The sequence below is a fragment of the Bombus fervidus genome, chromosome 5 (assembly GCF_041682495.2).
Source record: "Bombus fervidus isolate BK054 chromosome 5, iyBomFerv1, whole genome shotgun sequence".
In the NCBI taxonomy this organism is placed as follows: Eukaryota; Metazoa; Arthropoda; class Insecta; order Hymenoptera; family Apidae; genus Bombus; species Bombus fervidus.
Genome location: NC_091521.1, coordinates 777,159 through 805,100, shown reverse-complemented (window position 1 = coordinate 805,100; position 27,942 = coordinate 777,159). Strand labels below are relative to the sequence as shown.

General features: G+C 38.3%; 1 protein-coding gene across 14 annotated transcripts in view; it reads left to right on the top strand.

Moving 5' to 3' along the window:
- LOC139987786 (CUGBP Elav-like family member 1-A) overlaps positions 1-27,942 on the top strand; it is a 354,004-nt gene that overhangs the window by 29,858 nt on the left and 296,204 nt on the right. For 12 of the 14 annotated variants that reach the window (XR_011799931.1, XM_072004473.1, XM_072004471.1 and 9 more), the window contains exons 2-3: positions 21,960-22,746; positions 26,249-26,936. Coding sequence is in view for 13 of the 14 variants with exons in the window: in XM_072004473.1 (XP_071860574.1) it covers positions 26,725-26,936 (212 nt within the window). In the remaining variant the exon portion in view is untranslated. Of the gene's footprint in view, positions 1-21,324; positions 21,434-21,959; positions 22,747-26,248; positions 26,937-27,942 lie in introns of those variants that run through there. The other 2 variants (XM_072004462.1, XM_072004466.1) reach the window with 2 other exon arrangements.

The window sequence follows — 27,942 nt, the reverse complement described above, 5'->3', positions numbered from 1 at the left end:
GATAATATTATACATCTCTGAATATTTAATGTAAGTAACTTATATTCTTTTTTTTCATGCAGTTGATAATCGACATTGACGTAACTTATTACTAAATTATATCCGTTTCGATTATATCGATTTTCGTGCAGTAAAATTTGCGCAGGATGGTGGTACCGAAAGCTATAGAGCTCGAGGAACGAATGTTGGCCATGATGCAAACGATGGTCAGTCGGACAGGCAAGGGATCTTGTTACGAAGATTTATCATTGGTGGCCGCGCGTTTGCATCGAAGTTCGTGTAAGCGATAATTACGATTAGGAAAGGAACATGGGCTGTTCGTCCCGTAAAATAAATCATTTCTATTCGTAAGTGGTATCGATCGTAAGCCACCCTTTACTATCGACCGAACCTTCTATCAAACCTTTGGTGAAACTGACATAATTACCAAGGAATACACGATCAGTGCGGATGAAGATGTCCAGGGAGAATTATGAGTGGCGCTGCCTGCACGCAGATGATCGTTTCAATTTACATTTTCGCGGAGTAGTCGGGCACGTGTCTGCTATGCCGCTTTGCTCGTATATCTTGCTTCTTCCGTTAACATTCGAGGGCTGCCCTAACGTGGCCATGCAACGAACCACCGGTGCGGTGCGCTAGTGTCGTCGTCTACGTTGCACCCCTCGATTCGAGATGCGGCGCCGGAAGAATGGAAAAATTATTGCCTTTCCGATAGCCCGATAACACGGCGAAGGTTATTACTGCGACAGAAAAGCCCGGAATGAATGGAGTCGAGTTCTACGAGCTTTGGCCAGCTAAATGGTCGATAGTCGGCCCGAATATGTGCGGGTGTATTGCGTCTGCTCTTGTGTAAAGCTCGGCTACGTGTAATGCATGCCCGAAACGGAAGGCATACTTCTGTAATTGGGGCATGCCCGGCTGTTGGTTAAATTATACAACGGCTAGTAGTATACTTTCCCGTAGCACAAATCCGTGTCCCTTCTACGAGAAAATTGCACGTTCGTAGCTGTACGCTGACCCGCCCGATATTAAAGCTAAATGAACGAAGCTTGTCAAGCATCTTTATTGCCATTTTGCGTAAACGGTACATTTTTAGTAACGCGGATTACAAGATGGATATGCAAGATCCTGTTCCTTTACTTGCGTGATGTTCCTCCGCTTTTTCAATCGTTCGTATTTTTAAACGTTAAAAATTTCTTTATCCTCGTTTTTTATAACCATCTTTATAACCATCGATTAGATATCTTTGAACTAATTCGATCGATCGATTGAATTTTATCAGTCTACATAATATTCTAATAAAATTCGCTTATTTGCTTAATATAAATTCGAATTGTTGATTGTCTTGTTATTAGATTTATTTCAATACACGTATATATTTTGTATTTATAATTTATTAGCTCGGTATACAATCCGACTTATATTCGTAAATATATGTACGTTATTTAGATCATTTAAACATCGGCTCTGTATGCCGGTACTAAGTTCTATATAAACATTTTACGTAACACAATTAATTTCAGTAAAAGTGATTGGTTATAATATTTGATTTAACAAGTATTGCTGACCGCTGGATCTCGAATAACGTATATACATACAATATCGAGTTTAAATAGATAATATTGATTAATTTAGTTTGACGATTATATTTTGAATTCGCTTTGATACCTTTTTGAGATCGCACACAATCGATAACATCGTTAATATTTTTCAGCATTGACATGTAACTAATCGTGCATAAGCCTCTTTAGTAATGAATATTTAATGAATCTTTATTTGTATATGAACGATTCACGAACGAGCGTAGTTAAGCCAAAAACGAAACGCTGAGTTCATAAGACGTAAAAAGGGGAAAACAAGTAGTCTCTTACGACTTAAATTAGCCGTAAAATTGGACACCTTTAGGAAGACGAATCTTTGGTATCTGGTTTTGGCCAGCCCCTTCGCCGAAATATATCACTTGACTCGCAAGGGTCGAACGAATTACGCACACGGTCCCGTAATGATAAAAATGAATTACCCTGACGAAATCGAATCGCCGGATCTTCGGTTACGTTTTACCGTAGAACTGTGTGTACCTGCGGCAGATGTGGCAGAAAGGGTAGCTTCCGTGGTGTAATACGGGCCAAGATATACCGATGTCGTAAATTAACCCATCGAGAAGGGATATCGATTAATGTCTTACGCTCATGCATTCTGGTTTAGAGCTTCGCACGATAAAAAAATTATTCGTGACTACACTGTGCATGTATGTATATGCATTTATAGGAAATTAAAAGATGCGAAGACAAAGATCGCGCATAATATGCAAAAATAAACAGAATACCGTGTACCATGTGTAAGTAATAGTAAAATTTTGCTTTTCCACTTCTCTCAAAAATAGGATTTGTGGAAAAAAAAAAAACGCTGGGAACTAATATAATAACGAGAGATAAATGATTTTTTAACGCTATCTGGTTGGCCGTTGAACTGAGAACAACGTCAACGAGGAGTAAAAGGTATTTACCATCGAAAAGGGGGCGTTTGTAAGCAACGCACCATGCATCACATGGGGGAATCTTATCTCTGCTATAATATATGGGCGGATTGTGCTTCGTAGATTATCGCTGGAACCATACCATTTGACGTTATTATGCGTTTCTCTCTCTCTCTCTCTCTCTCTCTTTCCCTCTCTCTTCCTTGATCACTCCCTTTCGCTCTATCGATCTTTGTTTCTCTTTGCCAGAGATAAAACATCGAGAGTCCATCCTGGTACCAGGTCTCCATCATACGATAAGCTGTGATATCTGGTCGCTATCGAAGATGCATAACAGTCTTCAATGATAACTTATTTCACGCGTACTCTAAATAAATTGTAATTACTGTAAACTATTTAAAAATATCCTGTAGAAATATTTAAATTATCGGAAGGGAGAGATAAATCTACATTGCTTTGAGATGTCTGTAAATACGTTAAAGAATACATAAGAGTACAACGCTTCGATAGAAGAATGTATCCAAAACTCGATGCAATACACATAATATGAAAGGTCGACAAGCGGAATTTATGCCGGAGGTCACAGTCTCTCGAATCTTTCACACATGATGGGACCGTTTGTAGTCTGTAAGTCAAAAGGAGATTTTGGCCCCTCGAACAGAGGCCAAAGATTCACACATTCAACCGCAGACGTAGCGGCGTGAAAGATGACGCAGACGCTACTAGCAGCATGGTCCAAGGGGAAGAGGATACAACGGAAGGGTAGAGCAAGAGAAAAGGGAGGGCAAGGTAGATTGCTACGAAGTTAGCTGGTTAACTCGACGAAACAACAGTAGCAAGTTAGCGCGAGAAGTTGGCGTCAGTTGGCACCAGCGCGTCGTGAAGCTCCAAGAGGACTGGAGCAAAGGGGTAGGGGCAGACCTCGAAGCTGGGGGCTCTAACTATTTCATTGTTTCATAATTGAAGCATTTGCGGTCTCACCGTTATGCATATATCTATTAGAGAGGCTGAAGCGTGAAAACGCAGCACTGTCGACGCCGAAACTTGCTTCGTTATTGAAGTAAGACGGGGTCGTCTTAGAAACTTGAGCCGATTTCTGCGAAATCGATCGATATATTTTCCCTGTTCTTAACACTATTCACTATATATATATATATATATATATATTGTATCCTTCGATACATATGTATAGCGATTAGAATATTTAGTATTTAAAAGTCATTTTGTGTCTATCATTATTCCACGGTGTTAGAAACACTTGAGAAAAGTAGCAGTGTCGTTTCTGGACTAAAGTTGTAATGATAACAAGACAGTGTGGCGCGTCGATGATGTCAGCGATCTGACGAACTTCATCAAACTAACTTCATGGATCGTTGTACATGTTGGCGTGTTTGGATTACCGCGTTCACCATTGTCCTATATTTTAGAACTCGCAAACTTCCGCTGTAAACATTCTAACGTGCTAGCTGCTCGTGGAACTTAAGTCCGTAAGTTCATTAAGCTTATAATGTATTCGATACCATGAACAAATCTAATCAATTTCACACTTCAAACTGCCAAATTATTATTCCGTACACGTTGATAAAATATGTTCACAGTGAATTAGCCAACTTTCGCTTAATTGGTCGGAACGAGTCAAAGTATTTTATCCAGATTTATTAAAAATGATATCTCGCGGAAACGCATTGGGCCACGGTTGAACGGGTCCAGAATACGGACACGATAATGAAGCAAATTTTTCCGTCTCGTTGCCGCCATACGATGCGCGGCGATAAAGTGGTCAACCAACGAATTAGTTTGTGACACGATCGGTCGATTTATGGAAATCGGTTTAACGTCGTCGGGCCGTTCGTATATTTCGTATTAACGTAATACCTATTCCCAGTAGCGTTTCCGACAGATTTGCATGCATTGTCCGACAATCAATTAAAATATTCCAGTATTTATGTTCCATCTGAACAGTTGTTACGAAGCGAAAGGGGGCACGCGTGTATTTCACTCAGAGAGTTTACGTATCCGAATAACTTGTCCCTGGACATTTCGCGGTACAAATTCGTTGGCATCACGTTAGACTCGTTATGGGATCGTGTTACCGGGATAACCTTGATTAACTTATCCACTCACTTACGAAAGTTGTCATCCTCGGTTCTCTTTATCTCGAAATTGATGTCTGGTGCCTCTGGCTATTTCCCATGGAATTATTAAAATAGAGATTGCGAATTCGCTCTGTTGGTAGGCGAACAACATACGAGTTTTACCACTATTTCTGTCTTCCATATGTTTTAATTGTTGCTATCTGTGTAAGAACAACGTGAGAATAACAATAACTTTCTGATTCTTTAACGTATGAACCGTTGAAAAAAAGTTGCACCGAAAGTCCTTTACTAATTAAAGTACGATAAATTAAGCAATAACGTAGAAGAGAAATCTAATTTTATACGTGTTCGGAATGTTTGTTGAATCATCGCATGTAACCAAACGATTACTTTTAATTATTACATTGTAAAATTACAGTAATTATCAAAATAATCGGCACATGTAAATCCAACAAGTAGAATGATAAAATTAACCTAACAAGCAGCTGCGTACTCGTATATGTGTGTTTGTGTGTTTACGATGTTGCACAGAACACGCTCACAGCATTGCATGGGTATTGGTCGAGCATCGTGCCTGAGATACGTAATCACCGTTGTGCACCTGACTGGACTCGGTGGAATAATTTTGCGGCGAAGATCATCTCGGTAATATAGATCCGGGGAAGGCATGGTTGGCGAGCCAACCTGTTTCGCACGTTGGTTTCGCGACGCGAGGCATAAATAAAGGTTAAAGATTCAACGTCGTAAAATACCATGTCAACGCAGAAGCAAATATTAACCGTTGCGTTGTTCCATGAAAATAATGAAATAGTTTTCTTTGTATTCCCTAGCTAGAGAATTAATAATAATAATAATAAAAAGGAACTTCTTTGAGTTACCGTTTATTTAAACATCGTTCAATGATTTTCAAATGCTTCTAGTTGATTTAAGGCTCAATGCAATGCAATGTAATGATGTTTTGATAACGAAGTGTTAAGATTAGCTTAGTAATATTCTTGAGCCTTTCCCATTGACCCATTACGCTATAAATTTGTTTGGCAGCATTTGGACAGTCTTCTCCCGGGCATATGCCAACCTTCGACTCTTAACAAATTTTGGTAATTAATTACGTGCGCTTTCTTAAGCCGTTTGTTCTTTCTTCTTTTATTATTATCCAAAGAATCAGTACACCGCGTGTATCAAAAAACTACGATATCATCAATTTAAATATATCCTTTTCGTAATAAACATTTAAGTCGTTTTTGTTTTATGATTGTTTAGGCAAATAATGGAACGAATAGATGGCGAGAAAGAGAGAAAGAAATGGGAACACGATTTGTCTATTAGCGGATTCAGTAATGGAGTTAACTTACGTGGTTGCGCAACCAATTATACTTTGCCTGTATAGTAGAATGTGCAATTTTCGGGTACTATTATGCGAGGGTGGTATAGGAATAGGTGGTAGGAACCATTTCTCTAAGGTTCGTTTATTTATGACTTTAATATCGGTTACTATTGGAATACTAAATCATTAATTGAATTATTTTCAGTTCTGAATTGGAACAGTAAAGTACAATTAAAGTAGATATTTTCTATTATCCTTTTGATTTCTGATTAATTCTCCTGCATTTTGCGTAATGCGTGTATAATTTAATTTGATAATGTAATCCGTTCTGTTTCTGATATTTGTAATTTACACTTCGTTTAATCATTTAAATTTAACCTATTTACTTAAACCAGTATGTTGTGTTTATGCTTATTAATAGGCATACATATATGATACAGGATCTGTTACGCCTTAATTACTCTATTAACTATAAGACTTAGTCCATATCCATTTATTAAATCCCAATGCGTTATTACAGTAACATTAGTAGGGCATCTAGAAATGAGGAAGATTAATTAATCCTTTAGGAAACTGGTCCATGTAGGACATGACGAGCACAGAACAACCGCAACGTAGAATCGTTAGTGTATAATCCTAAACTATTCTCAATAGGTAGAACCATAATATGAAGATCTAAAGTGGTATTATAGGAGCGACGTATTAACGATTGAATTAACATTTCTACGCAGTTGATCCACATAATTCCATCGATCAATTATCTTTTTTAATTGTTACTTTAACTACTTATTATCGAATTTATATACAGTAGCTCTCTATCTATATAGCGTAGTATAGTGTTTCGAAATGTATAGTACACTAACTCTGTGAATTTAATAAAGTGCAATTAGAATGTAATTTCCAACTTTCCTGAGAAAATAATTTCTCGTGAAACTCATACTCACCTCGATGGTTTCAATCTGTGACAGAAACCCTACGCTACCTAGTACTTAATTACGAAGTCAATTTGCCTTCACATTCATGCATCAACTTTTAATTTCTACTCGTTTATTTTAATCCATATAAAACCAATATGTTTACGAGGTAGTCTAGTAACAAATCTAAAAACAAGTAATCGTAAAAAATTAATTCTCTAAATAGCCGGACGTCCGGCCAAGCAGGACAACGTGATCGAAGATATATACACAGAACGACCGCAACGCGGAATCGTTAGCGTATAATCCTAAACTATCCTCAATAACCGAGCCACACTCGCGGCGTACGAAAGCAAAGTGGTGGTATACGAGTATGGAAGCGACGCATTAGTGAATTAGCGTTTCCTGCCATTGCAATCAAGGTAATGCGCCGCTACGGCACGCGCTATGGCCCCTCTCTTCACGGCTCTTGCTGTTGCACACGGATATCGCCTGCTGCCTTTCCCGTGTACGTTGTATCTCGAGACAATTAATAATTCAACATCTTGAAGGATTCAACCGGCACGCTTAACAGAAACGAGACCTTCGAGCGATTCTCAATTGCTTCGTCGAATTAATAAGCGACTTCCAACTAAGTATGCTACCAACGAATAAATAGATCAATTATCGTTGATGTTATATTCGGTACTTCCGAACGAGAACAAATTCCGCGGAAAAATTTAGTAAGCGTTGCTGAGGAGGTAACTGTATCGATGTATGTGAGAATTTTCCCAGCGCAGTTGACAATTGGCGCAAGATTATTTGAAGAACTCTGTGAAAAATATAATTCTGAGTTCTTCTGTAAAAAAGCAGTAGTATTTATTCGATGCTCCTTAATGCTGTTCCGTTAATATTTTGCAATGTAAAATTACTAGAATATAGTACATTTTTCGGTAATTAATTTTTTTATTGTTATTCGATACCATAACTATAATATTCTTTTGTATCTTTTGTATCAAACTGAACACACAACACTTGCCTGAAACGATGTTTTATCACATCGTAAATGATGGAAATGTAATTTCCTCCTGTCATCTCTATCCTTGTGCTCTACTTTTACAGTTTTAATGCAAATTTCACAATTACCTTTTTGCAAAGATTAAGAAAAGAGATTGTGTTTAGAATTTATTTTAATTTATTTATTTCTACTAGTTTCTATTTCACGTTCAAGTATCTCTACTTTCATGAATATTTTGTTGCAGTCATACTTCCAAATCAGTGTTCCTAATTGGTAGGTTTAAAAAAACATAAATAGAAAATCATCGTGATTGAGAACGAACGTGATCGATTCACCAGTGATTCACAAGTAGAAGTTTACGCCATCTTTACTAACGACAAAGTTCCTACGTCTAACTTCACATCGCTAACGGATCGAATATGGCAGTGAAATGTGGTTGATTGTTTTCGTGATTTAAGACATTGTTTTGATGTATTCCTAAAATGTGTTGTGAACTGTCATTACTATTAAGCGATTCCTTTATCAAAATAATATAAAATGTTCCTTTTACAGTCGTAATCGCACAAGTTGAATTTTCAATTTCGTTGCTATATTTATAAATATTGTACATTTCGTGTTTTCTTTTTTGAGAAACTTTTTAACGATAACACACAACTAGATGGAAAATAACTGAAAGAACTCGGTGGAATTTAAAAATATGCAATCAAACTATATTAATTATAATATTTGTTTCCCATTCAATTCAACCGTAACCTATACACTTTTAGCGACTAGAAGAAAATTCATATTTTGACACTCTTGGTAAAACCGGAATACCTATTTTGTTCGATAGAATAAAAAAGAGAGAGAGAGTTTCGTTTCACGTTGCGCACAATCGGACACTGATTGAATTTCGCGTTTGTCAAAGTGCACAATGTATGAGCTTTTTTTTCACCTGGAAAACTTTAAACGTCCCGGAATTCAAATCGTTTTCAGAAATCCGTGGTTCAATCAACAAAACATTTATGACGTGAAGCCGCAAAACCTTATGGGTCACAAACTTTTTCATTACATCTTGCCCAACACTTGCAATTTTAATTTTTAACAACTTTATCGTTTTACGATAGTTGTTCCAACAATAAAACGAAATGTGTTGTTTCACTCCACTAGGTTACAAATTATTAGATATACAAATTCCAATTTCATATGGTGCCATTATTGTTCTAAAATCTCAAAAATAAAAAAAGAAAAAAAAAGAAATTCGGTCTAATATAATGATCTTAACGATGAAGTTTCATGTCAGTTCTAACTCCCGATAACGTCTTTCTTTTAAGTAGCCCAAAGTGAGCGTATCATGACACTCACGAAGAGTTTGTGCGAGCAACATCCATTATTTTTACTCTCCATTCTCAGCCCCGTAGTAAGAGTACTTCAACGTGAATTCATTGTTATCACTTGTCGTTTCCGTAATCACTTTGCACGCGTCTCGTCCATCGAACCGGCTGTCTGTGCGATAGAACGAACCGCGAGTAAAACGCGTCAAATAATTTTACCGTGTGACGCCAGTCACGGACGATGCGCATCGAACGTTTCATTGGCACACCTGTTCTATATCGAGGTCGCGCGACAAAAATGTTTTTCCTCGCCCATCGAACGCGAAATCAGTCGGGGGAATTGAGTTACTCGAGTCACGTTCTACAAATTCTGGATTTTGTTCCTTTGAGCTAATCGAGCTTTAAAGCACTCCAACGAGAAAATTGCAAATTTCTATCCCCTTACGGTCAGTTCCTGTACTATACATGGGAGCGTGCAGTGCGAAATGAGAGACCAGCGAATGGCAAAATAGCAATTTGAGATAGATGAAAAATTGAATTGTTTATATTGTTGCGTTACGGAGTACTGTTTCATTGTTTGTATTCTCTGAACGTGTTCAGAGTGTTTAAGCATTGATTGAAAGGGTGCCTCGATAAAAAGGGTTAATTTAGTTTGAATTAAAAAACCAAAACTGTATGTTTTACCTGACTGAATATGTTGGTATGTGCCTGTCTCGATGATGCATCGGATTTTCGGTTGTCCGAAAGTTAAAAAATTAATTAGAAAACTAGCAAGCCATGTTTCGAGCATTATATCGATTGTTTCGGCCAATTTTCGCTTTTCATTTCCTGTGACGAAAAAATTGACTTACCAAACAAAGCATTTCTAGATATGCATGAATAGATACGTATTTCGATAAGGCAAAAGAGTGATTTTCTAAAAAAAGAGACGCATTCTATGTGGTTAAATAAATACGGGGTTTATACAGCGCTGTGGAGAGAAGAATAAATCACGAAGCGACAAAAAAGTTAAAAAATCATTGTGAAAGTAGGAAACACGACGTTTGAAGGCAGAATTCTTTCGAAAGGACAGCATTAGTAGGTGCCTCTGACGCTAAGGGAAGGACAGTTCTGTCTGGTTCTTTCGCTTCCTCTTTCGTTCGGTGAAAAATCTTTGGCTGTCTCGTTAAAACTTTTTCTCAAGAACATCTCAAGAACACTCTTATCAAAAAAGGTTTCATCCACGTTCCACCGTTGTCCTTCTTTTACTTAAGGATCGCAACGCAAAAACCGTGTTCTAAACGTACCTGCTTATCTGCGCGACAAGTATATCGAGACGCCATTTCAATCCGCGATAGCCGCAACTTTGCATTTATTTCGTAACGTTCTTCATGCGTAAACGTCGATGGTAACCTCAATTTACGATCAGGTATCATAAACATTGACTACACTCTCACACACATCACTCACACACAGATACTTGAAATTGTTTATTCTAGCACAGTGAAGAAATTGAAATTACTTTCGCATCAACCCAATGCGGTACACACACATCAATCACACAGTGCATTCTTTCGTATCTTGCACTCATTTCTATTGCTTCGTACGCGGTAACCTGTTATGAGTATCTGCACTACGATATGATTGTTACGATCTACGCGGAGAGACGCGATCGCGAGAAAAACGTGTCAACGAGAGGCGTAAATTCTCGCTACAATTCGAATAATCGACGCCGCAAATTAGTCGTTCCCCTGTTTCGGTTAAGATAACGGAGGTAGTTCAATGAATTTAACACTGTATTAACAGGTTAGCTTGTATATACATACATACACACACAGCTTGTATATTTAACAATAATGAATATAATAATAAAAACGTCACAAATTATTTAGCGATGAATACAGTTAATGTGTTACAGAAATTCGACCCGACTTTGTGATATCTCTCGATGAATTCGTTAGACTAAGCGACTTTAATTTTATTCGTCAGACCTCTCGATGTATGTCGTTTGAATCTTCAAATGAGACTGATTGCCCTTCGATCATTTCTTTGTGTTCTCTGGAAGACGACCCCCACTACGCTCGGGTCACGCCGCCGTTCGCGCCTATAATCACGTATGCCACCTTCTTTGTGTGGATAAAATAACGGACCAAAATCGACGTTTCTGGAACTCGCTACTTGGTAACAACTATGCGCTCGTCGCTACATTGTTTATATCTCGCCGGTAAGACGATCTGTCTGCGACACTGTAGTACCAAGGGAGACGGTTAGAAACACCGCCCATAGTAAGCCTCATGGCGTAATAATGATCATCATAAAAAAATCTGTATGTTAGATTCGTTATTAGTTTTTAACGTAAAAGGTCTTTCATACATAGAGATTGAAATTAAAATACATTTCCATATTCCTTGATCAATGGGAGCAATCGATTCGAAAATTCATAGATATAATATTCATATTTTGACGAACGTACGAATGAAAATAACAATCATGAAAATCATTCCTCTAACGCAGTCGATGTCGTTGGCTTCGTTACCATTTTGAAAACTAGATTCCAGCGGAATTCCACGATAAAGCAATCGCCCTGAATTCAGAAGATAAAATTGCCTTTGGGAAGGTAACAGTGTGACTCCCAAAAGTCCCTACCCGGGAGACAGAAAGCAACAGGGAATTATAAAAGTGGAAATCAACATGCTGGTTTTTCAGCGTGTCCCAATAGTTCACGCAGTGAATCCACCATCTTCGTGCTTGATGTAGCAGACAGGGTGGACTTGTAATCTCTCCATTGTGTCGACGCTGTGACGCGTATACGCAGATACGAGTGATTCGGTCACTGCAGCCAGCAAACGTGCGTCTGAACGTGTCCATCTAGTGGCTCGCAAATCTGAATTTCTCAGTCGTGCGTGAAGGCTCGGCATTTCTCCGGGTTCTTCCACCAGTTCAAAGAGAACATAGACCACCATTACCACGTGTGTTGCGTGATTGTTGCTTTCGGAATATTTACCTGTATTTTCATACATAGGCATGTATAGTCGAAGTAAATGAGTATAGATTGAAAATTTGATTTTTCTAAAAAATTTCATTTTCTTTGATGCTGCTTGACAGCTTGTTGGATGCAAGACACAATTAAATATTCTCTACTCTACAAATTTTCGTTTCGTTATGAAATTCAAGGGAAACTAAAGGTTACATCGTAGGTCGTTGAATTCGTTTTTTTAGTAGTTACGACAGAGTAGTCGAAAAATATGTAGTGTCATTTAAAAAACTTAAAATCACATTGAAGTTTCAGAAAATGTAGTTCATAAAAAAATCAAAATATATTCATCTGGTCAGTCCTCTTGAATACAATAAATTTCATTTGAAACATGTTCTGGTAAACTCAATAAATAATGAGTTATTTCAAGTGATAATTTTTATTGACTCACATTGTATAATGAGAGTCTCCTAGTATATTCGTCAAACATATCACGGATGATCAAATTCCTGAATCGATGCCAACGGAAACTTAATCGTTGCCAAAGAATCGACTGCTTTTCCAACTTGCAACTTTTAATCTATATCATCTACAGCTGTTAAAATATTGAGATAATAAATTATTTTATTGTTCATTCAAGTCTTAACTTAAGATTAGATCTGATTTTTCGATACTTGTACATTTTCGAAAATTACGAATTATTTTATCTGGACGATAAAATTTTAAAATTCACCGTAATGTTTCTGCGCCGTAATGTACTTCTCCTTTCTACAATCTCAACGAAACTCTATGTATATCATAATTCAACGAAAATTCACGTCGCGTCGTTGGTAAATTGCAATTTCTTCCTTTCCATAGCCAGTTTTCCGCCATCACTGTAGAGTCTTGTCGAACACGATCGCGACAAGTTTGCGGTGCACGACAGCCGGAACGCGCGCGAGTATTTACATCTGCTAGCTGTGTAGAACACGCAGGATATCTAGAGAATAGGCAAGACCGAAGAGAGAGAAGAGCGATACACTACGGAGACTGGCTGGTTGGAACATTGAAAAGTATGCAGGCGCGTCGTGTTTGGGTCTGAGATGTATCGCGAAATACTCGTTTCTGGTACATACGTATACACTATCCAGGAACACATGCAAACTTATCTTACATGCGGATGTGGCAGTGCAGGCGATCACGTAGCACTCATAGTCTTCCCTGTAGGTTTGTAGGAGCGTGACTATATACGGCAGCCAAGGCGAATTCACAATGCAGAGACGTCGTTGCCCTTCTCCCATTTTCCCGATGTCGTATAGGCGTCCTCCTGCAATGTCCCGTCTGTTATTGGATTTGTTTGAAACTTTTCAAATTCGACCAGCAAATGTGTCTAACGCGGGACGTGCTCGGGATGTACCGAGACAATTTTTGAGCAGCTCGACCGCCGCGGCAGAATACTCCTTCAAATGTCTCCTCCTCGTTCCTTCAATGTATCAGTCATTTTCAATGGAAACTTCCAGTGTAGGGAGCAGATCTATAACCGTGCTGGGATTTACGATGGTACATATTTTCGTTCAATGTGTATATGTACTTTGGAATACGATGATGTTTTACCAATATGAAGATTCGCTTCGTTAGGAAAGTCACTTGACGAACTTGCAACTCAACATTTTTTCTATTGTTCCTTTAGCAAAACAATGGAAATCTTCGTTCTTGTTATGCATTGTATCTTTTTTTAATCGTTGGAATGTTTCACGAGTTAATCTTTAACGATTGATTATATCGATATTTTGTTATCATTCGCGTTCATCGCGCGTATGTATAGCAGTGATTCAAAATTTCAAACTGAATAGGGTTTCATTTATGTCGAATTCGCGGAAGTTTCCTAGTCCGTAGGAGAATTGTAGAGCAATCTCTCGTAATAAGAAAGAGGAACTTTTGTGATCCTTTTTGTTCGCGAACTGGGATTCGACTTTCGAAAATTGGCTTTGAACGAAAAGCCGGAACAATGAGTTTCTATCTATTGGATTGAATTGTTAAAAATTTCATCGATTCGTTTCCAATATACATATATTTACACAAGAAAAGACCAACTTTAACGATCAATGTCTTTTAAATATAAGTATTAGAAGTTAAAAGTTTCTAGCAATTTTTAGAAATTATTATTTATTAAACGACCAAATTATATCATTATACAGATAATGAAAAATGTTAACAAGGACAATTAAAGTAGGGAGAATTAATCGCAAATACGAAGGCATTAAATTAATTCCACGTAATACGGTTGCGAGTTACGAGGTGGTTTTCTGTTTGAATAATTCGAGCAACAACAAATGAGTTGCTTTATGTATAGCGGCTAGATATATAAGAAACTCGATGGATAACTAGTAGCGTTGCTCATGTGAGCAATGAATGTTTCCCCTTGTCAGCGATAAAATCGATGTATATGCAACTGTTGCTGTTCACGTGTGTTACACTGCTTTTTGTGTAAACACCATTGCCAGGCTGTGATTTTGATCAATGAAGCTTTTCCTTTGGCCTTCCTTTCTGTAAAGTGCACCCGATACAGAACACAATCAATCTCTACTGTAAAGCGTGTGTTTCTTGTATATCTTATTGTTACTAAATGTTTGATAAATGTATCTGTTTCTGAAAAACTGGTCTTAAATATTATTTCTCCTTTACAAAAAGATCAGCTAAAATGTATCCTATTATTAACAATCGACGAGCAAAAAATTTGTTCGCACTTTAAAATAGATTCAGTTCTATGAGATGTAAGAAGTATCTATAAGTCTTCGTAAAAAAAGGCAAAATTACACGGCTGATTCCTTACCCGTCTTTCGAAAATAGACGCAATTGTATTTATGTTTCCCTTCCACAACGAGGCAAACTGAAACTTGAATAAAAATAAACGAACTCTACCTCATTATCGGGCTAAGTGACTTTGTCGTGTCATTGAGCACTTGGTTCGCTCGATATTGGGCGTTAAAGAGGTTAGCTGGAGACCTGCGGCCTTAAAGAGCGTTAAGAAAGACAGAAAAAGTTGTTTGCTAGCGGCCGATTTAGTACGCGTGATTAACAATCGCTTCACTGCGTTTGCTTGAAATATATTTCTGAATATATTGGATTTAATAAAACATTTTAATAGCGATTTGCTTTATTCGATTAGATAATGAGCAAGCTTATTAGTAGAAAAGGATATCCAGCACATTAAGCAGAAAATTACCGGCTAGAGTAACAAAAGGACGGTTGGATAAATAGAGCCTTGAAAGAAATTAATTTTCTAATACCTGACGTATCAAGATTAATCAATATTCGTTATTTTCGTTAATTAAATCACTCGTTGAAATTTGATAAAAAGAGTGTTACAAAGATATTGGTGATCTAAAATCTTAAAATCAAAGACTTTCAAATTTATTTCGCACATAATGCTTTGGCTTAAATTAATATATCGTTTACTACTTTAGACTCTTCAAATACGTCGCATCATTTTACAATGTGCTGTAATCATTGACAAGTAACTCTAGTCGCGATATTTCGATGATTGAAAATTCAAACTAGGTATTCCTCAGAATCTTAATTCGAGATGTTTCATTCCCTGTTAATCGCGATCGTTAGAAACGCATAGTCACGTTTTTTAATCTCATCGGTAATTTTTTTTCCTCTAGACTGGGTAATGGAAAAGTTGGATTGCGAGGTGCAAGCGACAGAGGGGGGAGGGCAGGTTCGGATACGAAACAGGATAAAAACGAAGGTACAATTGAGCAATCTCATGATTGGAGACCTTCCGTGAGAGAGGCTGCATAAGGTCTGCTTGCCCATGTCACGGCTGCTCGCTGTCCTGCGAGATAAATCCGTCCAATCCTCTAAGGAACAGCACTCGCTGTTTATTCGCCGCTTTTTCCTTGATTTCATGAACGAACAAGGTGGTTCGGCTTTCTTTCTAAGATCAGACCATTTCGCTTCGGTTACCCTCTCTTCAAACTGCTAGCCCTCTTAGTACATTGATTAATATATTATCAATCGTTCGACAAGTTCTTTATTCCTTCTCATCTTTTAATACACCGTGTACCTGTGTATATGTACTGTGTTAGTATAAATAATTAATACGATTTAAAGCAAATATCACGTTGAAAATATTTATGAAAATATTACAGAAATTTTTAGTCTCTCGCCCAATAAACATTCGTCGATGAATTCTAATAAGGCATTGCACAAATTTTCTCATTGACTTTTAGGTATAATTTCTCCTATCTCCGGTTTTACCGCCTTGTTTGTATTTTGTATTATGCGTAACGGATTTGCGATATTTTTATCAAATGCAATAGTTGTTTTCATCTTTTTCATTTTCGTTTACCTACATCAAGTTTATATCGCAAGCATGTAATCATGAAATTTGTGCTAGCATATCAGAATATCGACCACGTTTAACATTTATCGAGTGTACGTTGCGAATAACGATTAAATGAATTATATTTAATCAAGGACTCTAGGTATTACGTGACAACAGGTTTCGCTTGATTCCTTAAGATTGGCTTGATATCTTTTCGTCTCGATCTCTTCTTCCACGTAGTTTCCACGATATCGAAGTATCTACTTTTCCACGTAATTATGATTTTTATAATATTGGCTCTTTTACATAATGCCATCGTGATATATATTTGATCAGATAAAAAAGCGTCCAATCATCGTATTGTTAATAAAAATAGCGCAAGTTCGAATACTACGTGACATAGCAGTCGTAACGAAGGAAGAAGATTTATTGTTCTCGTAAACGTTTTCCCTGGCCTCATTGTTATTTTAGACTTTTACTATGCGAGAGCTTTGGCGTCTCCTTTGTCACTGAATTTTCAATGCATTCGGTCCACAGTTCCAGCTATTCCGTCTTGTTACTGCATGAAAGCCCAACTATAATTAGTTCGTCATAAAAATACCGAGAACATATGCCATCTAAATAAACCTTGATTTAAAATGGAACGCTGGTATAGATCTACTTTGCATTGTAATATCGTAAAATATTTTCAAAGGAGGAATTTATTGAATTTATTTTAGATTTTTTTGAAGTAAAATTGCTTATATTTCTAACGTTTTTGTTAAAAACTTTTAACTCAAAAAGATACAAATCGATGGTTGGAAATTGCGATGTGAAGAAACGCGTATCCTATACCAAAGATACGCGTATCCTTCTTAAAATTAGATCCGAATTGACACGTACTTTCACGGTATGCGTGTGATATCGATTTGATTCTTTTTAGACTTTTATATATTTAAAAAAATAAGCACGTAGACTATAGAAAGGGTATAGAGGATATTAAATCCACTTCTTAGCTCACTAACGCGCAGATGTAATTTTAGGCCGAAGCGGTTTTCAGATTTTCGGTGGATGCTAATCAAGCAGCATTGCCCGTTGGAAACGCGATGCGGATATAATGCACGGGCGAAATAGCCCGGAAATAGCAATCCATCAATATCCCAGGCAGTACGGGCCCGGTTTTCAACGTTAATCAGTAATTAATTAGTGTTGGCTGGATAGCGGACTCGTCGTTCGTTACCAATCGTTTTTCGATGTAAGCACCGGCGTTTATCCGGTAAAAATATATCGAATTGTCACGGAATTAGCCAGCAGCCAACACAGTCCACTCGTTTTTCCAGCATTTTCCGCCACGATATCATGGAATGTGTTCAAGCTTTATACCCTCTGGCGATGGTCGTTCCAATGATCGGCCTGGTATCAACCGAATAATGTAGTAATACATTAGCAAAGCCCCGCAATGGAACGTGCGTTTGCATGATCGCGTACGCCACGTTTATTTGGATTTGTAATCACTTACGAATCCTGCCGCTAATGAGACGAGAATTATTCGAATTATTTTGAGAATTATTTTCCAATATTCGTTTGTCCTCTTTCCTTCGTTGTTTTTATTTTTTGCTTGAGTTTCGCGAAATATATATTTCGTGCTCTTTGTTAAATACATTGTTGGTTTGCTTGCTTGTTTTAAGGACCTTTGGAGTAGTTATTGTTCCGAAGATGTTTAAAAGGATAACGCGTGTGATATGACATCGAATGTACTATAGCCTCTAAATTATCAATTTCTTTATGTTATAGAATAAATAATCGGTCGCACTTGTACCTGTAGGTACCTTTCCGATCGCATCATTAATCAACCACGGTAACCAAAATTTCGCTAATAGGCATCGAATGACTCGCATCAATGAAAACGTATCTTGCCGTTTACGGTGGTCACTGATAAGGGAGAAAAGAGAGTTTGGCTTGGCCTGGCATAATTGTATGCCTGTAGCAGACCGAGAACAGTAATTCATCAACACATCAGAACGAGTTGGCAGCGCTAACGTTCCTAATCACTAATTAGCCAATTAGCTCACGCAATTTTGCTAATAACGGCTGCGTATATCGAGCCGATGAATGACGCGGCGCACCTGCAGCCACGTTAAAGGGGGTCTTTCAACCACGCTGCGCCGGCTAGATGGTTGTGTGGCGTTTCGATTATAGCTCATCTCGTAATTAGTATTGTATCGACAAACCTTTCGCGGCTACACTCATCAGACTGATCGCGTTTTGTACCTTTCCAATGATACTCGAACGTCGCCAGTGTCATTATTTACTTAAACATACGCTATGATCGTTCATTTTCGCCGTTTGCTGTCCGATTCATGCTGAAGTATCGAAATATTAAAGCGAACGTCAACGTAGACAGATTTTATTTCATCGTCGATTTTCCGTAATTTCATTTTCACAGATGACATTGCAATTGCGACTTTCGAATCGGTTTCTCAAATTCTAAGAAGCGATTTCATATTCTGATAATCTAGAAAACGAGTGTTCCACATTTAATACGCGTTCCAATTGCGCCTGTGTAAAAATGTAACGCTGCCATAGCGCCCTTGACCATTTGCAATGCTAATGACGTTCTTGTGACTTTTCATTTCCGTGCAACACTGCGAGCATCCGATATGATGCATACAAAGTCGTTCGTGTACGTAAATATAGAGTTCTTCCTCGTATTTTTTCGGCGGTATTTTTCCAAGATCTCAGAATTTTTTAATATCATTTTCTTTGAAATTTTAACCACGACGGCGAAACTTTTTTTAGGCCGATATTATTTCTAGGTTAGTTCTTCAACATTTTTGCAGAAATATTTCATAATTAAATGATTAATTCGGAAATTTATAATTCAGTATCTGAGTTAACATTTTCAATTTCGCCTATCCTGGGTGTTTCTAATTTACTTAACGATAAACCACAGCTAATAAGTATTAACAAATTAATGATATATAAATTAATTTGAATAAATTAGATTAATGACAAATTTCTCTGTTGATAACGCGTATTTATACAAACGCTGGAATGTAGGTTGCACACGTTTTTGCTCCAAATTCACCAGGGAAAGAATCTGGTTAAAATAGCAGCTCCGCTGCTGAGTCCTCTTCTTGTAAGACTAAAACGTGCACGTATCCTGGGAACAAGGAGTGCGCGGATTTCTGTTTACCTAGTCTTTTATGCTAATGTTAAGCTGCAGAATACACCTAGAAATTTTATGACAGCATTTCAACTGCGGCCCGTATATTCATTTATCTGGAAAACCTCATGCTTGAATTTCATTATTCAACAATGCTAAGAAGTAAAAGCGTGAAACGTTCAAATAACATTGTTTATTTGCATTTCTACAATCATTCGTTCTTTTCTATCTGTTATTACACTTTTTTAAAGTTCATATTATCAAATATATAAATATATATTTATCGCAGAACGCAAAAAGAAACATTCACCTACCTTCGTTTAAACGTCGATTGATCCCTAACTTTTGCCAGCAATATACGTCATAAATTTAAAATACAACTGCGAAATATTGTCACAAAAGGTTACAAATACATCGCAACCTGGAGGTTCGATCAAAAATGCTTTCTTCGATCCTCCATATATTTGGCAAAGTTCGCCAGTTCGAAATTCTCTTGCGACTTCGCTTCTCGTCCAAGCGTATAGCTGGGGAGCTAGACAAAACTCTGTCTCGAAGACGCTTGCCGTTTATTGATCCGAGTTTAAACGTTTCTTAAACATAGGTTGTTAAAGCAAGCTTGAAAAACTTACGTCACTATTGCTATCTCGTTTTACGCACGCTAATGATTAATTGTTGTATCGTCATGGAAATATATGTTCGTTGGATAAGCAGCCATCTTCTGCTCGTAAATCATTGAGTTTGTGATTCGTTCTGCCAGTTATTTTCCTAAAGTATTATTCATCGCTCTGCTCTTTGTTACTTCAACTTAACTTTAACCGCAAAGTTAAATTTGTTTCGTAATGAATAATTAACTAGAAGGTTCAGAGGCTCGATCGATTTTAATCCCGAAAGTTCAAATTTATGTAGGTAAATCTATATTATATCCAAGCAGTCGTTAATCTGAAACAAATTTAGCGTGTACTTAAATCGAAGGTTAAAATAAGAACTTGAATATACGGTCGTGTTTGATTAATTTCGTAAAGATCGAAAAAGGTCGCAAACTAAAATCGTAAGCAGCGGAGTATGAAACATTTGAAATCGTTTACGTCTTACGTCAACACGAAGCTGAAAATCGATGTAGCCTTTGCGCACTAATTCGATATACTATAAGTAGGTAACGCGTGTCAAAACTGTAAGTCAATTTTGAAGGAGGAAATTCGACGTCGTGAGGAACTGCGTGAAGTTTGTGACATAATGTTGAGTTAGGCCGTGTAAATAGAAGGTAGCAGTCGAGCTAGATGAATCCCTTGACTGAACAATACCTCTTTGTCGAGTTGCAAACGGCTGTTCCGCGCCGGCAAACAACTGCTGGTGCTTAGCTATGCAATAACGATACCAGCTCACCGTTTTCATTGTTATTTCTACGAGAAACTAAACCTGCTCTTCTCCATTATCGAGTTAGGCTTTATATTTGATGCTTATTTCTCGCGTGTTTTGCCGAATACTTTGATACGCAGTGGATCGAAAAATACTTTCTCCGCAAAGTACAAATTTTTTCATTTCTTTCGCTCTGATGTAATATAACCGCCCATCGAACTATCACACAGGACAGTTTTTATTAAAAGACTAAGACACATCTTTATTTTTCTGTCGAAGCAAAGCATGATTTTTTTAATGAAAAAAAAAAAAAAAAACGAACTCGTCAAATTATTCTGTTCTCACTCGTAAACGACAAAGTCGCAATTTATGTGGACGTGAATGTGTCAACACGTTTATTTAAATTTTAAATACCGCTTGGCTTCTTTATGTCCATTGTGCGCGTCGTTGAGCATTTGCTTACGCCATAAACGTCGAACATCTTTTATACCGTTTCATCTGCTGAAACCGTGGACCTAGTCGCGTCTCGAGGATGTTGCTCGCTTGAGTAAGTCGACGCTACAAAACGTTCCAACTGTTATCTAATCTCGGAGAGCCATTCCGTGGCTCTGCCTTGTCGTCTGGCGTTGCTAGTGAAAAAGTGTTTACTCGCAAACACGCCTCACCTTCCATGCGCATCCGGTTTTGAACTGAATTCCCTGTCCCTGTTACAGGATTCCTACGATGTCGCAGTGATATTTTCGAAACGCTTTCTTCTTCATTTTATTTAACGTCGACGCGAAAACATGTGTTTCTAAAACAGTTGTCCTTTTCTGAACATTATCAAACGTTTATACATAATTTCAAGTACCAAAATCATGCGCAAACCTTCAAATTACAATAGCTTCCTTCCAATCGAATCGAATTGAATCGCACTCAGAACCATCGTCCGGAAACCACCGTTTTCTGCTTGTACCGAGCATCGATTGCCCTCCAATTCCCGTTGCAACCATAGAAGCTAGCATGGAACACGAACGACCAACCCTCCATACCTCAAGACGTCCCAGAAAACTAAGAACACTCGTTCGTTGCAGATGACACTTGGCATTCCGTCGTCGTAGGGTCGACGCAGCTTTCCACCTCCATGATACGTTTTCTACTCGTCAAGAAAATCATCATGACTCGATCGAAGGACACGTAAGAATAATCTAGTCGATCAATTAGTTCGCTTAACGCCGTAACTAATATCACGGTATATCGGCGAACGTACATGAACCTATGTAACTTGTGAACACCGGGGAGGGAGGAACGAAAGAAAGAAAGAGAAAAGAAAAAAAGGAAAAGAAGAGGAAGAAAGTGGAAGACGAAAAGAGGAAAAGCCGCGAGATACTAAAGCGTGGTAAAGTCGCGGTAGCAGCTGTGTCGCGGTGAAAGTACGAAAGAAAGTCGAGCGTAAATGCTCGTAGGGGCGCTTGAGCGAGTTTACACGCGGGCAAGCGTACCGTGAGCCGGCTCGAAACGTTAGAAACGCTCGAACGTGAAAACGCGGCCGTGCGCTTGTGAGGGATGCGGCCCATGGGCGAAGGGTGGGGTCTTTGGGCACCGATAAGGCTTATCCGAAGATACGATGGCCGGCTGCTCGGCTCTTGTCGTCAGTCGTAGTGCTCAGGTGGAGTCGACAAGAGCGCCGTTAGCTTTAATTCACGCCGATATCGTGAGTTCGCGTCTCTTCTACGTACGAGTATCATCGCTGCTATCGTATCCGGCTGACCGACCTCCAGTTGAATTAGACGCAGCCACGGAAACGCCAGAGGACCTCGACCAGGTGGCGGAGGGTGCTTGAGAACGACGACTACCTTGAAGTAGACCAAGAGGAATCAGGTTGGCATCTGTGTATGGGAAAATCACACGATAGGATGCTCGATGTTCGAAGATATATCGTCGGTTTGTTAGAACAGCCACGTATCTCGAATTTACTAGCATAAATTTTACATTCTGAATTTTTTCTTTCGATTAGATTTCCTGGCAATGTTATTTATTCTGTTATCTTTCTAGCAAATCGATGATACACATTTTCGGGATGTGACGTATAAAGAGACTGATTCAATATCTACAAGCAATAAAAGAAATTAGAAGATAACGTACAATATTAACCTCGTAAATGAAACGAAACGCGACATACGAAGCTTTGTCATTGTTTTTACGTGTTGCATTACACCTTTGGATTATTATCCACAAGTTACGGCAATCTTGTATACGGATGAAGTAGAATCAGTGCCGCGCGGAAACGGTTCTTTCTCCCGACTCGTTCTCTAATCGTCTTGTCCTCAAAGCGTCTCGAGATTTTAATTTGACGTTTTAACGCGCGAAGTGGTCAGTGGTAAAGGGATGTCGAGATGGGAATAGAGTAGCTAGAAAGAGCTGGTCGTCGTAAAACGGTCGAGCCTACGCAACGAGAGATAGACAGGGTAAGAAAGAAAGAAAGGGCGAAAGGAAGAAAGCGAGCGGCGCGAAGGACAAAAGCGTTGGAGGGTAACCCGAGAGAGCAAGGCTCTCTTTCCTGTGCGCTTTTCTCAGTCCGCGGGCGTTACTATTCCCCTGCCGCCTCCTTCTCACCGTCGTTTCTCCGCTCCGCTCCATCTGCTCTGCTCCGCAACGCTCTACTCTTCTACTCGCCACTCTCTTTCTCGCTTCTTCTCCTGCCAGGACTTCGCAGCTCCCAGCTTGCCTACTAAATTATTCGTGACCCCTTTGACACTTGACAGTGGTGGCAGTTCCGGTAATTGTGCCTCTATCTTCACTCCCCAATCTTCAGTCGGACTTTCTTCGTGTTCATGAACACGATGAACATCTTACCTGGAATTGTTTCTCTTCTTTTATCATTGTCTACTATGAGTATCCAGAAATTCTAGAATAAACGTTTTAACGTTGCACATTCAGTTGATTTCCGTTCGTGTGTTTTATAGGAATCGTTATCTTTACTATCTTCTATAGAGATACCTTGGATGTTTGTACAACTTTTTAAATTAAAGTTTTCTATATAACGGAAAGGTAGAAAATATGGGGAATTCATGGTTATTAGATTTTTTTGAAATTGTATAGAAATGCGCAGATATTTGGAAATTTTGGACCGTGTATTTTTACTGTGATTGGATCAGCTTTCGAAAAATTCCTCTCGACACGATATTGCTCTAATACACGTGACTTTCGAATACCAGAACTTCAATTCTGGTGGAGATATTATTTGATCGAATTTAGTTAAAATTTAAATAGTATTTCACGATTTCATTTCCATCTTCTTTTATTTTATTTTAAGGTTATTTATAACCACTTACTTCGCTAGGAGCGTCAATCTCTTCAGAATTTATTAACACGTTTTCTGCGATTATTTTTCTTCTTCGTCGCTTCTTTTCGATTCGTCTTACTACCCTGTGCTGCCGACGTTCCTCCAGATTACGATGTTCAACGTCCTCGACTCATTTACGTTTACCCATATATAAAAGCGGATAACAAACAACTGGTCGAAGCGTTTTAAGCGTTTCTTGGAATACAGTTTACCGTAACTGAAACGAAATCGGACTCGGACGTTCGTTCAGGTGCTTTTCGTTCCTTCCCAGTACGCTCATTACGCTTAGGCGTCGTTTCGTTCGGTTTCATCGTGTTGTCGGTAAATAACGGGCGGAAGCTTTCCTAGGTGCTTCCCAAGCGTCTTCGAACGCGAAGCTTCGCGCACGATACCTACGTTCGAAACAAAGGGACACTCGAGCCGCCCGAAAATCCCCGAACAAGCTGCAGATCGTCGAGCGAACAGGGAACATCGCAGTTTCTCATCTCTGTCCCATTTTTTAACGCTTTTGCTTCCGGTAAATACGTCCGTCTTACGGTGACTTACGGTGATGAAAGCGCAGCCCGTACATAGAGTGTCTTTCAAAGTATGAGCAATAGCTTAGAACTTTTAAATGGAAAATTTCATTTTGAGGAAGATTCAATGGAAGCTGTTGGTCCTTTTGAATTATAAGTTAATTGCGACTGTAAATTATCGCTTTGACAGCATAGAATCGGAAAATCTAGTCTAATTTCTTTACTCGGAAAATCATATTTCCTATCGCATTTCAAATTAGTCGAAAATTTTTACATTCGAAGACATTCCGAGCTATTGAACAAAGCTGCGTCTGAAAGCAACAGAGCTGGAAACCAAGACAGAGGCAACTCACAGAAGCAGCGAAGCGAAAGTCGCGATGTTGGAAAGATGTAGAAAATAGCGAACGAAGAGCACGTTAAGGGAGATCGAGCAGTGACTCTATGGTGGTTCGCGGTGGTGCGGCCTGTATACGAGCCGAGTTTCTAATTAAACTTAAACTTTTAATTGACTCGTTGCAAGGTCGTTTCGCGCAAAAGGTGTCCCACGTACGCGTTCCAACTATCTGCGTTACTCCAATTTTATTCGTTTTCTCCGTGTTCTTCCTAGATTCGTGAGTGGTTTCACGCTGTTACATTATCTTCGTAAAGGGTATCCTCCTTTGGAAGAACCATGGGCCTTCTTTATGACCACTTCGCTGCGAGTTACTTAGGAATAAAATGAGGTATTCGCGTCTGTAAATCCCTAGCAACGAAATATATATCCGTGGAAATAATTGTAGGTGAAACGATTTAGTCTATAACGATGAAAGTGTTAGGTCAGTGCAGTGGCCCTACTTGCTGTCGAAGAACTATTAGGTTTCGAAGTAACGTGACTTTTTCGATAAGTAGGTACATGTCGGATAAATTGAAGCTGGATCTTACAAATGCTCGTAACATTTCAAATTTTGTTTTAAGATCTACGAAGACCTCGGTAGTTGCTCCTTTAACGAAGCAAATGTCTAGATAAAACGATAACACGTTCTTTATTAATAACAAAAGTTATCTTTATGGTTCGATTTTTACACAATCAATAGGAATGTGTGTATTATTGTGAAAGTTTATTTAGATTCTCGGACTTGTCTATCATTTAGGTCCTTTGCAATCGAAATTTTCCAATTATCTGAACAAACGTAGATCTGGGTCACCAATTCGAACGTGACGAAAGGCAAAACGAATAAAACTTTTGTACCGACTTAACAATATTCTCTATGACTCTGCCCACGGCATAAGTGATTTTGAAACCGTAGAGTAAACGTAGAAATCTGTATAAACGTTAAATTGTATCATTATGTCATCATTAAATTTTACGTATTTCTTCTTCGAAACGATAAACCTGCGAGAGTTTCGTACTCGTCCTGTGTAAACGAAGCAATACTTTTGAAAATACATATACGTGGCGCGATTACAATGCGCCGATCACTCATTTTGAAGCAAAACGTTCGAATAATGTAACTACTTTCTGTTTTTATTTCTGTTTGTGTAGCCAATCGAGGGTCCGCGTGGTCGATAGCTGGGATTATTCGACAGCTTCGTATCGAACGTTAAACGTCGCCAAAGTTACGCCAAAAGTCTGCAGTAGTAACATTGAACAGATTTCCCTAGAGACAGATTGGTGTCTGTATCAGTGCAACCGTATCTCGTGAACAGTGTATGCTTTCTGTGTCTAATATTCAAAAAAAAGAAAAGAAAAAAAAAGAAATAATTCGTGACCGTACAATTGATGATTCGGTGAAATTGTTCGAATAAAGAAAAAGGAGAGTAGAAAGACGAAAAGTGTGTTTTCTTGATGAAAGTTCCGTTTGTATATCCATAATCCGTTGGTTGATTCGCACGTGTGTAGTAGTTAGTGTTTGAGGGTTGATACCTTCAAACCGGAAACGTCGAGTAATCCTGTCTTCCTCAAGGATAAACGAGGCTGAGGGAGGGAGGCACCGAGAACCGGTCGCAAGGAGGATTCCTATGAAAATGCTTCAATCTTTGAATGCTCTGGCGGGTAAGATCTCGCCGGGCTCGCCAACCGACAGCAACGCAAACAAAGTGCACATGCACAACAACAACAACAACAACAACAACAACGTCGTGCATCATCATCATCATCCGTACTCGAAGCAACAGGCGCAGCAGCCGTCGCCGTCGTCGCAGTCGAGCAACGGCGACCAAAAGGAAAACACGTAAGTTTGATACTTTTTTTCTCTATACATGTATGCTATATATATAGTATATATACTATACTATATATACTATACTATATATATATATAGTATAAGTGGATACATATGTATGTCCATGTCTCAAATGTGTAGGAACGAGTGTGTTGTATTAATTTTTCAATCGTTATAGCAAGATGAAAGAATCTCTTATACACTTGAATTTCAATTCAATTTGGAAGTTTTAACGCGAGTCGAATGATTCGTTATAAACACACCGGTCATCTTTTAGTTATACGTTACAATTAGGTACAAAAGATACGAAAAATTCGGAATGGAACAAGTTTGTCAGAGAGAACGAAACTGCATCAAAGAGACGTATCTATATGCTCGCGATAGGAAACAATTAATTGGTTGGGTGGGAAAAAGTGGGGTAAAGAGAGTAACACAGTCACGAAATCACTTTTCTGTCATTTCGTTCTTTATGGAACAGTGACAATTTATTTGAAACGACCTTTTATGAAAATGAATTTTTCAAACTTGCCCAATCCTACAAAATTTTCTAACTTCGTAGAACACTTGGCGAGTATGGAGACAATTTAGCAGAATGTACTTTGTTGAATTCTCAAGCTAAAAAGTTAAAAGTTGCAAAAGCGTAAAAGTAAAGGAATTCGAGAAAGGAAAAGTCGAAAATATTTTATCGCGATTTCGAAATACTACATAGAATCTTATTTTTTTCTATCATATGTTTTGAATACTTGAAATATGAGAGGGTTTTTATTGAAACTTATTAAATTGAATATAGAAATCATATCGATGATTGTAACTGTTAGAATTTAATCTTAAAGTTAAGATTAATAATCTGTGGAAGACACAATGTTTATGTTAAAATAGTATTCAGTGATATTTATTAAATAGAACTATAGAACCAAATGTATATAAGCGAGTGATATGGTATAATTAACAAAGTATGCAGGTAAAGAATTTATGGATTGTTGATAGTCGGCCAGTTACTCTCAGACTAGACGTA